Source organism: Pseudophryne corroboree, chromosome 4 (genome assembly GCF_028390025.1).
Source record: "Pseudophryne corroboree isolate aPseCor3 chromosome 4, aPseCor3.hap2, whole genome shotgun sequence".
Classification (NCBI taxonomy): domain Eukaryota; kingdom Metazoa; phylum Chordata; class Amphibia; order Anura; family Myobatrachidae; genus Pseudophryne; species Pseudophryne corroboree.
Window position 1 is genome coordinate 860,938,548 of NC_086447.1, and position 12,296 is coordinate 860,950,843.

Here is a 12,296-nt window from a genome sequence, read left to right on the forward strand (position 1 = left end):
GACAACCAGATATGGGCTTTTTTGAGAAAAAAACCACCAATTTGACACTCGCCTGGTCCAGGCCAGGGCCAAGAGCATGGTCACTTTTCATGTGAGATGCTTCAAATCCACAGATTTGACTGGTTTTAAACCAATGTGATTTGAGGAATCCCAGAACTACGTTGAGATCCCACAGTGCCACTGGAGGCACAAAAGGGGGTTGTATATGCAATACTCCCTTGACAAACTTCTGGACTTCAGGAACTGAAGCCACTTCTTTCTGGAAGAAAATCGACAGGGCCGAAATTTGAACCTTAATGGACCCCAATTTGAGGCCCATAGACACTCCTGTTTGCAGGAAATGCAGGAATCGACCGAGTTGAAATTTCTTCGTGGGGCCTTTCTGGCCTCACACCACGCAACATATTTTTGCCACATGTGGTGATAATGTTGTGCGGTCACCTCCTTTCTGGCTTTGACCAGGGTAGGAATGACCTCTTCCGGAATGCCTTTTTCCCTTAGGATCCGGCGTTCCACCGCCATGCCGTCAAACGCAGCTGCGGTAAGTCTTGGAACAGACATGGTACTTGCTGAAACAAGTCCCTTCTTAGCGGCAGAGGCCATAAGTCCTCTGTGAGCATCTCTTGAAGTTCCGGGTACCAAGTCCTTCTTGGCCAATCCGGAGCCATGAGTATAGTTCTTACTCCTCTACGTCTTATAAGTCTCAGTACCTTAGGTATGAGAAGCAGAGGATGGAACACATACACCGACTGGTACATCCATGGTGTTACCAGAACGTCCACAGCTATTGCCTGAGGGTCTCTTAACCTGGCGCAATACCTGTCCCGTTTTTTGTTCAGACGGGACGCCATCATGTCCACCTTTGGTATTTCCCAACGGTTTACAATCATGTGGAAAACTTCCCGATGAAGTTTCCATTCTGCCGGGTGGAGGTCGTGCCTGCTGAGGAAGTCTGCTTCCCAGTTTCCATTCCCGGAATGAAACACTGCTGACAGTGCTATCACATGATTTTCCGCCCAGCGAAAAGTCCTTGCAGTTTTTGCCATTGCCCTCCTGCTTCTTGTGCCGCCCTGTCTATTTACGTGGGCGACTGCCGTGATGTTTTTCCCACTGGATCAATACCGGCTGACCTTGAAGCAGAGGTCTTGCTAAGCTTAGAGTATTATAAATTTACCCTTAGCTCCAGTATATTTATGTGGAGAAAAGTCTCCAGACTTGATCACACTCCCTGGAAATTTTTTCCTTGTGTGACTGCTCCCCAGCCTCTCGGGCTGGCCTCCGTGGTCACCAGCATCCAATCCTGAATGCCGAATCTGCGGCCCTCTAGAAGATGAGCACTCTGTAACCACCACAGGAGAGACACCCTTGTCCTTGGATATAGGGTTATCCGCTGATGCATCTGAAGATGCGATCCGGACCATTTGTCCAGCAGATCCCACTGAAAAATTCTTGCGTGAAATCTGCCGAATGGAATTGCTTCGTAGGAAGTCACCATCTTTACCAGGACCCTTGTGCAATGATGCACTGATTTTAGGAGGTTCCTGACTAGCTCGGATAACTCCCTGGCTTTCTCTTCCGGGAGAAACACCTTTTTCTGGACTGTGTCCAGAATCATCCCTATGCACAGCAGACTTGTCGTCGGGATCAGCTGCGATTTTGGAATATTTAGAATCCACCCGTGCTTTTGTAGCAGTATCCGAGATAGTGCTACTCCGACCTCCAACTGTTCCCTGGACTTTGCCCTTATCAGGAGATCGTCCAAGTAAGGGATAATTAAGACGCCTTTTCTTCGAAGAAGAATCATCATTTCGGCCATTACCTTGGTAAAGACCCGGGGTGCCGTGGACAATCCAAACGGCAGCGTCTGAAACTGATAGTGACAGTTCTGTACCACGAACCTGAGGTACCCTTAGTGAGAAGGGCAAATTTTGGACATGGAGGTAAGCATCCCTGATGTCTCGGGACACTATATAGTCCCCTTCTTCCTGGTTCGTTATCACTGCTCTGAGTGACTCCATCTTGATTTGAACCTTTGTAAGTGTTCAAATTTTTTTAGATTTAGAATAGGTCTCACCTAGCCTTCTGGCTTCAGTACCACAATATAATGTAGAATAATACCCCTTTTCTTGTTGTAGGAGGGGTAATTTGATTATCACCTGCTGGGAATACAGCTTGTGAATTGTTTCCCATACTGCCTCCTTGTCGGAGGGAGACCTTGGTAAACCAGACTTCAGGAGCCTGCGAAGGGGAAACGTCTCGACATTCCAATCTGTACCCCTGGGATACTACATGTAGGATCCAGGGGTCCTGTACGGTCCCAGCGTCATGCTGAGAGCTTGGCAGAAGCGGTGGAACGCTTCTGTTCCTGGGAATGGGCTGCCTGCTGCAGTCTTCTTCCCTTTCCTCTATCCCTGGGCAGATATGACTCTTATAGGGACGAAAGGACTGAGGCTGAAAAGACGGTGTCTTTTTCTGCAGAGATGTGACTTAGGGTAAAAACGGTGGATTTTCCAGCAGTTGCCGTGGCCACCAGGTCCGATGGACCGACCCCAAATAACTCCTCTTCCTTTATACGGCAATACACCTTTGTGCCGTTTGGAATCTGCATCACCTGACCACTGTCGTGTCCATAAACATCTTCTGGCAGATATGGACATCGCACTTACTCTTGATGCCAGAGTGCAAATATCCCTCTGTGCATCTCGCATATATAGAAAATGCATCCTTTAAATGCTCTATAGTCAATAAAATACTGTCCCTGTCAAGGGTATCAATATTTTTAGTCAGGGAATCCGACCAAGCCACCCCAGCTCTGCACATCCAGGCTGAGGCGATCGCTGGTCGCAGTATAACACCAGTATGTGTGTATATACTTTTTATGATATTTTCCAGCCTCCTGTCAGCTGGCTCCTTGAGGACGGCCCTATCTATAGACGGTACCGCCACTTGTTTTGATAAGCGTGTGAGCGCCTTATCCACCCTAAGGGGTGTTTCCCAACGCGCCCTAACTTCTGGCGGGAAAGGGTATACCGCCCATAATTTTCTATCGGGGGGAACCCACGCATCATCACACACTTCATTTAATTTATCTGATTCAGGAAAAACTACGGTAGTTTTTTCACATCCCACATAATACCCTCTTTTGTGGTACTTGTAGTATCAGAAATATGTAACACCTCCTTCATTGCCCTTAACGTGTGGCCCTAATAAGGAATACGTTTGTTTATTCACCGTCGACACTGGATTCAGTGTCCGTGTCTGTGTCTGTGTCGACCGACTAAAGTAAACGGGCGTTTTAAAACCCCTGACGGTGTTTCTGAGACGTCTGGACCGGTACTAATTGTTTGTCGGCCGTCTCATGTCGTCAACCGACCTTGCAGCGTGTTGACATTATCACGTAATTCCCTAAATAAGCCATCCATTCCGGTGTCGACTCCCTAGAGAGTGACATCACCATTACAGGCAATTGCTCCGCCTCCTCACCAACATCGTCCTCATACATGTCGACACACACGTACCGACACACAGCACACACACAGGGAATGCTCTGATAGAGGACAGGACCCACTAGCCCTTTGGAGAGACAGAGGGAGAGTTTGCCAGCACACACCAAAAACGCTATAATTATATAGGGACAACCTTATATAAGTGTTTTCCCTTATAGCATCTTTTATATATTTCTAACGCCAAATTAGTGCCCCCCCTCTCTGTTTTAACCCTGTTTCTGTAGTGCAGTGCAGGGGAGAGCCTGGGAGCCTTCCCTCCAGCCTTTCTGTGAGGGAAAATGGCGCTGTGTGCTGAGGAGATAGGCCCCGCCCCTTTTTCGGCGGGCTCGTCTCCCGCTCTTTAATGGATTCTGGCAGGGGTTAAATATCTCCATATAGCCCCCGGAGGCTATATGTGAGGTATTTTTAGCCAAAAAAGGTTTTCATTTGCCTCCCAGGGCGCCCCCCTCCCAGCGCCCTGCACCCTCAGTGACTGCCGTGTGAAGTGTGCTGAGAGGAAATGGCGCACAGCTGCAGTGCTGTGCGCTACCTTAAGAAGACTGAGGAGTCTTCTGCCGCCGATTCTGGACCTCTTCTCGTTTCAGCATCTGCAAGGGGGCCGGCGGCGAGGCTCCGGTGACCATCCAGGCTGTACCTGTGATCGTCCCTCTGGAGCTAATGTCCAGTAGCCAAAGAAGCCAATCCATCCTGCACGCAGGTGAGTTCACTTCTTCTCCCCTAAGTCCCTCGTTGCAGTGATCCTGTTGCCAGCAGGACTCACTGTAAAATAAAAAACCTAAGCTAAACTTTTCTAAGCAGCTCTTTAGGAGAGCCACCTAGATTGCACCCTTCTCGGCCGGGCACAAAAATCTAACTGAGGCTTGGAGGAGGGTCATAGGGGGAGGAGCCAGTGCACACCACCTGATCCTAAAGCTTTACTTTTTGTGCCCTGTCTCCTGCGGAGCCGCTATTCCCCATGGTCCTTTCAGGAACCCCAGCATCCACTAGGACGATAGAGAAATGTGGATTTCCCAGCTGTTGCCGTGGCCACCAGATCTGACAGACCTACCCCAAATAACTCCTCCCCTTTATAAGGCAATACTTCCATATGCCGTTTGGAATCCGCATCACCTGACCACTGTCGCGTCCATAACCCTCTTCTGGCAGAAATGGACAGCGCACTTACTCTTGATGCCCGTCGGCAAATATCCCGCTGTGCATCACGCATATATAGAAATGCATCTTTTAAATGCTCTATAGTCCGTAATATACTGTCCCTGTCTAGGGTATCAATATTTTCAGTCAGAGAATCCGACCAAGCCAAACCAGCACTGCACATCCAGGCTGAGGCGATTGCCGGTCGCAGTATAACACCAGTATGTGTGTAAATACATTTTAGGATACCTTCCTGCTTTCTATCAGCAGGATCCTTAAGGGCGGCCGTCTCAGGAGAGGGTAGAGCCACCTGTTTTGATAAGCGTGTGAGTGCTTTATCCACCCTAGGGGGTGTTTCCCAACACGCCCTAATCTCTGGCGGGAAAGGATATAATGCCAATAATTTTTTAGGAATTATCAGTTTTTTATCGGGGGAAACCCACGCTTCATCACACACCTCATTTAATTCCTCAGATTCAGGAAAACTACAGGTAGTTTTTTCTCACCGAACATAATACCCTTTTTAGTGGTATTAGTATTATCAGAAATATGTAAAACATTTTTCATTGCCTCAATCATGTAACGTGTGGCCCTACTGGAAGTCACGTTTGTCTCTTCCCCGTCGACACTGGAGTCAGTATCCGTGTCGACGTCTGTATCTACCATCTGAGGTAACGGGCGTTTTAGAGCCCCTGATGGCTTTTGAGACGCCTGGACAGGCACAAGCTGAGTAGCCGGCTGTCTTATGTCGTCAACTGTTTTTTGCAAAGAGCTGACACGGTCACGTAATTCCTTCCCATAAGATCATCCACTCAGGTGTCGACTCCCTAGGGGGTGACATCTCTATTATAGGCAATTGCCCCGCCTCCACATCATTTTCCTCCTCATACATGTCGACACAACGTACCGACACACAGCACACACACAGGGAATGCTCTGACAGAGGACAGGACCCCACTAGCCCTTTGGGGAGACAGAGGGAGAGTATGCCAGCACACACCAGAGCGCTATATATATACAGGGATAACCTTAAATAAGTGTTTTTCCCCCTTATAGCTGCTATTTGTAATTATTATGCCAATTAGTGCCCCCCTCTCTTTTTTACCCTGTTTCTGTAGTGCAGGACTGCAGGGGAGAGTCAGGGAGACGTCCTTTCAGCGGAGCTGTGAAGGAAAATGGCGCCTGTGTGCTGAGGAGATGGGCTCCGCCCCCTTCTCGGCGGCCTTTTCTCCCGCTTTTATGTGGAATCTGGCAGGGGTTAAAATTCATCCATATAGCCCTGGGGGCTATATGTAATGTATTTTCGCCAGCCAAGGTGTTTCTATTGCTGCTCAGGGCGCCCCCCCCTAGCGCCCTGCACCCTCAGTGACCGGAGTGTGAAGTGTGCTGAGGAGCAATGGCGCACAGCTGCAGTGCTGTGCGCTACCTTGGTGAAGACAGGATGTCTTCTGCCGCCGATTTTCTGGACCTCTTCTTGCTTCTGGCTCTGTAAGGGGGCCGGCGGCGCGGCTCTGGGACCGGACTCCGAGGCTGGGCCTGTGTTCGGTCCCTCTGGAGCTAATGGTGTCCAGTAGCCTAAGAAGCCCAATCCACTCTGCACGCAGGTGAGTTCGCTTCTTCTCCCCTTAGTCCCTCGATGCAGTGAGCGTGTTGCCAGCAGGTCTCACTGAAAATAAAAAACCTAAAACTAAACTTTCACTAAGAGCTCAGGAGAGCCCCTAGTGTGCACCCTTCTCGGTCGGGCACAAAAATCTAACTGAGGCTTGGAGGAGGGTCATGAGGGGAGGAGCCAGTGCACACCAGGTAGTCCTAAAGCTTTACTTTTGTGCCCAGTCTCCTGCGGAGCCGCTATTCCCCATGGTCCTTACGGAGTTCCCAGCATCCACTAGGACGTCAGAGAAATATATATATATATATATATATATATATATATATATATATATATATATATATTTCACCTAGCGTTAATCAGCCACAGAACCTGTATATCATAGTTGTCCCGGTCCTCATGGAACTCTAACTCTAAGTGCATGTTTTCCAGATCACCTAGCTTGTAGCATTAATTGACTAACATAATAGGTCTACAGGTGGTACTAATTATTCCTGGGCTACCTGGAAAATACGCACGGTTAGAGTTCCACTAAGAGTTTGTGAAACGCTGGTCTACCAGATGAGAGTAGTGATAAGACGCTCATTGCATACACATCATTATAGAAAACAAAGTTCACCTCTTAATACCCCTTTCACACCAAAACCCCAGCTCAAGTCACTGAACACGGGTTTCCAGCTGTGTCACAGCAGCTTGCATCCCGTGTACACACGCAGGCTAACAGTGACAAGGTAATCATAAGACAGCTTTAATTACTGCCCTACTCCTCCTCTGTAACAATACCTTCCTATCCAGCCAAACTACAACCAAACGCAACCAAAATACTCTCAGACAGAAAAAAAAAAAAAAAAAAAAAAAAGGTAAAAGGCAAATTAACCCAATGAGCAAACTAATCAAGCCCCAGTCACTGTACATCTCTCATATGCCATTATGGTACACTGGGGCAGATGGATTAACCTGGAGAAGTGATAAAGCAGTGATATGCAGAAGGTGATAACGCAACAGCCAATCATTATGAATTTTAAAAATGACAGAAGCTGGTTGGCTGGTGCGTTATCACCTTCCACTTATCACTGCATTATCATTTCTCCAGGTTAATACATCTGCCCCATTGTTTTACAAATATCAATGTATTGTAGCGGATTTTCTCCTAAGGTTTAATTTCCAGAATTGCATTTCTATACCCCAGCAACAAATCACACACTTGCTTTCATTATCTAACTTCCACTAGACAGATAAAAGCAAAGTTGTGATTGGTGGCTGTAACTCAAGGCCTGGTTCAGAGATGGACGCAGTGTTGATGATGTAGGCAGTGAAATTATTTATTACCATTGCGCATGCATATAAGGCGCACTGAGCATGTGCTGCCATGGTCATGTGACGGCGGTCACAGTGTAGATTTGTTTGCAATGTGACTGACAGTCAGGTAGAGTTGCGGGGAGTGGCGACTCAAACGCAGGCGTGTTGCGACCGTCTAGGGGGCGTATCATAGCTTGTGACTGCGATCCCATCACGGTAAGCATGGTTTCAGTATCTTACTTCCGATGACCTTGCTGTGCGACAATATAGGGTTACTCAAGATTATCAACCGTTTTGTGACCGAATCGTCGTTTTCGTACACAAGTGATCTTAATATAAATCCCTGGGGAAACGTTGTTTGCATATCTTCTCATAGCCGCTACGACGGCATTAGTGTACATTTCTGAATACGGCCCTCAGTGCAAATTCTGCATTAGAATGCATACGGAACCCGTACATTTAAGTTAGAACTATGGAATCATTTTTAAAGACCAAGTTCAAGGAAAAAAAAAAAAAAAAAAAAAGTTACTGACCTGTATGTGCAACCTTTCATTCTCTTCTATCTTCTTCTGAAGGTCCTCATCAAAGACGCTTTTTTGTTCCTGACTCAGTTGAGAAGACTCCACGTGTCTCTGGAAGACAGAAGGGTACAGCAGTAATTATTTAGCATTATCAAAGTGCTCAAAAATGTATTTACTAAATGATTTTTGTATCAAGTAGGCCTAAATTTAGATGAGCAAATTAACAGGGGGGGGTTGTTAGACTTATTAGCTAAAAAATTAATTCAGATGTGGAAGATAGGGAGTTTTCAACAAATTTTTTTTCGGGGTATAGTATTTATGAAAACTTGCAGACCTATGTATTTTCGTGCCGCGATCAGGGAAAAAATAAGAATTTACTCACCGGTAATTCTATTTCTCGTAGTCCGTAGTGGATGCTGGGAACTCCGTAAGGACCATGGGGAATAGACGGGCTCCGCAGGAGACTGGGCACTCGAAGAAAGAATTAGGACTACTGGTGTGCACTGGCTCCTCCCTCTATGCCCCTCCTCCAGACCTCAGTTAGGGAAACTGTGCCCGGAAGAGCTGACACAACAAGGAAAGGATTTGGAATCCCGGGTAAGACTCATACCAGCCACACCAATCACACCGTACAACTCGTGATAACTATACCCAGTTAACAGTATGAATAACAACTGAGCCTCACTGAACAGATGGCTCAGAACAATAACCCTTTAGTTAGGCAATAACTATATACAAGTATTGCAGACAATCCGCACTTGGGATGGGCGCCCAGCATCCACTACGGACTACGAGAAATAGAATTACCGGTGAGTAAATTCTGATTTTCTGTGACGTCCTAGTGGATGCTGGGAACTCCGTAAGGACCATGGGGATTATACCAGAGCTCCCAAACGGGCAAGAGAGTGCGGATGACTCTGCAGCACCGAATGAGCAAACTCAAGGTCCTCCTCAGCCAGGGTATAAAACTTGTAGAATTTTGCAAACGTGTTTGATCCCGACCAGGTAGCAGCTCGGCAAAGTTGTAAAGCCGAGACCCCTCGGGCAGCCGCCCAAGAAGAGCCCACCTTCCTCGTGGAATGGGCCTTCACAGATTTAGGATGCGGCAGTCCAGCCGCAGAATGTGCAAGTTGAATCGTGGATCAGATCCAGCGAGCAATAGTCTGCTTAGAAGCAGGAGCACCCAGCTTGTTGGGTGCATGCAGGATAAACAGCGAGTCAGTCTTTCTGACTCTAGCCGTCCTGGAAACATAGATTTTCAGGGCCCGGACTACATCCAGCAACTTGGAGGCCTCCAAGTCCCCAGTAGCCGCAGGCACCACAATAGGTTGGTTCAAATGAAACGCTGATACCACCTTAGGGAGGAATTGGGGACGCGTCCTCAATTCTACTCTGTCCATATGGAAGATCAGATAGGGGCTTTTACAGGACAAAGCCGCCAATTCTGACACCCGCCTAGCCGAAGCCAAGGCCAAAAGCATGACCACTTTCCACGTGAGATATTTTAATTCCACGGTCTGAAGTGGCTCAAACCAATGTGATTTTAGGAAATCCAACACAACGTTGAGATCCCAAGGTGCCACCGGGGGCACAAAAGGGGGCTGAATGTGCAGCACTCCCTTAACAAACGTCTGAACTTCAGGCAGTGAAGCCAGTTCTTTTTGAAAGAAAATAGACAGGGCCGAAATCTGGACTTTAATGGAACCCAATTTTAGGCCCATAGTCACTCCTGACTGTAGGAAGTGCAGAAAACAACCCAGCTGAAATTCTTCTGTGGGGGCCTTCATAGCCTCACACCAAGCAACATATTTTCGCCATATGCGGTGATAATGCTTTGCGGTCACATCTTTCCTAGCTTTTATCAGCGTAGGAATGACTTCAACCGGAATGCCCTTTTCCATCAGGATCCGGCGTTCAACCGCCATGCCGTCAAACGCAGCCGCGGTAAGTCTTGGAACAGACAGGGCCCCTGCTGTAGCAGGTCCTGTCTGAGAGGCAGAGGCCAAGGGTCCTCTGAGATCATTTCTTGCAGTTCCGGGTACCAAGTCCGTCTTGGCCAATCCGGAACGATGAGTATAGTTCTTACTCCTCTCTTTCTTATTATCCTCAGCACCTTTGGTATGAGAGGAAGAGGAGGGAACACATAAACCGACTGGTACACCCACGGTGTCACTAGAGCGTCCACAGCTATTGCCTGAGGGTCCCTTGACCTGACGCAATATCTTTTTAGCTTTTTGTTTAGGCGGGACGCCATCATGTCCACCTGTGGCCTTTCCCAACGGTTTACAATCAGTTGGAAGACTTCTGGATGAAGTCCCCACTCTCCCGGGTGGAGGTCGTGCCTGCTGAGGAAGTCTGCTTCCCAGTTGTCGACTCCCGGAACAAACACTGCTGACAGTGCTATCACGTGATTTTCCGCCCATCGGAGAATCCTTGTGGCTTCTGCCATCGCCATCCTGCTGCTTGTGCCGCCCTGTCGGTTTACATGGGCGACCGCCGTGATGTTGTCTGACTGAATCAGCACCGGCTGGTTTTGAAGCAGAGGTCTTGCCTGACTTAGGGCATTGTAAATGGCCCTTAGTTCCAGAATATTTATGTGTAGGGAAGCCTCCTGACTCGACCATTGTCCTTGGAAGTTTCTTCCCTGAGTGACTGCCCCCCAACCTCGGAGGCTTGCATCCGTGGTCACCAGGACCAAGTCCTGTATGCCGAATCTGCGGCCCTCTAGAAGATGAGCACTCTGCAGCCACCACAGCAGAGACACCCTGGCCCTCGGGGACAGGGTGATCAGCCGATGCATCTGAAGATGCGATCCGGACCACTTGTCTAACAGATCCCACTGAAAGATCCTTGCATGGAATCTGCCGAATGGAATTGCCTCGTAAGAAGCTACCATCTTTCCCAGGACTCGCGTGCAGTGATGCACAGACACCTGTTTTGGTTTCAGGAGGTCTCTGACCAGAGATGACAACTCCTTGGCCTTCTCCTCCGGGAGAAACACCTTCTTCTGTTCTGTGTCCAGAATCATACCCAGGAACAGCAGACGCGTCGTAGGAACCAGCTGCGACTTTGGGATATTCAGAATCCAGCCGTGCTGTTGTAGCACTTCCTGAGATAGTGCTACTCCGACCAACAACTGCTCCCTGGACCTCGCCTTTATAGGGAGATCGTCCAAGTATGGGATAATTATAACTCCATTCTTTCGAAGGAGTATCATCATTTCGGCCATTACTTTGGTAAATACCCTCGGTGCCATGGACAGACCAAACGGCAACGTCTGGAATTGGTAATGGCAGTCTTGTACCACAAAACGGAGGTACACCTGGTGAGGTGGGTAAATGGGGACATGCAGGTAAGCATCCTTGATGTCCAGTGATACCATGTAATCCCCTTCTTCCAGGCTTGCAAAAACCGCCCTGAGCGATTCCATTTTGAACTTGAACCTCCTTATATAAGTGTTCAAGGATTTCAAATTTAGACTGGGTCTCACCGAACCGTCTGGTTTCGGTACCACAAACATTGTGGAATAGTAACCCAGTCCCTGTTGAAGGAGGGGAACTTTTATTATCACCTGCTGGAGGTACAGCTTGTGAATTGCCGCCAGCACTACCTCTCTGTCCGGGGGAGTGGCTGGCAAGGCTGATTTGAGGTAACGGCGAGGGGGAGACGTCTCGAATTCCAGCTTGTATCCCTGAGATACCACTTGTAGAACCCAGGGATCCACCTGTGAGCGAACCCACCGGTCGCTGAAGTTCCGGAGACGGGCCCCCACCGCACCTGGCTCCACCAGTGGAGCCCCAGCGTCATGCAGTGGATTTAGTGGAAGCAGGGGAGGATTTTTGTTCTTGGGAACTGGCTGTATGGTGCAGCTTTTTCCCTCTACCCCTGCCTCTGGGCAGAAAGGACGCGCCTTTAACCCGCTTGCCTTTCTGGGGCCGAAAGGACTGTACCTGATAATACGGTGCTTTCTTAGGCTGTGAGGGAACCTGAGGTAAAAATGTCGACTTCCCAGCTGTTGCTGTGGAAACGAGGTCCGAGAGACCATCCCTAAACAATTCCTCACCCTTGTAAGGCAAAACCTCCATGTGCCTTTTAGAATCCGCATCACCTGTCCACTGCCGAGTCCATAATACTCTCCTGGCAGAGATGGACATTACATTTATTCTAGATGCCAGCTGGCAAATATCCCTCTGTGCATCTCTCATAGATAAGACTACATCTTTAATA

At 48.4% G+C, this 12,296-nt stretch overlaps 1 protein-coding gene across 1 annotated transcript in view; it reads right to left on the bottom strand.

Moving 5' to 3' along the window:
• PPP1R21 (protein phosphatase 1 regulatory subunit 21) overlaps positions 1–12,296 on the bottom strand; it is a 138,164-nt gene that overhangs the window by 98,054 nt on the left and 27,814 nt on the right. The window contains exon 4 of the mRNA XM_063918694.1: positions 8,082–8,180. Within this exon, the coding sequence (XP_063774764.1) occupies positions 8,082–8,180 (99 nt within the window). The remainder of the gene's footprint in view (positions 1–8,081; positions 8,181–12,296) is intronic.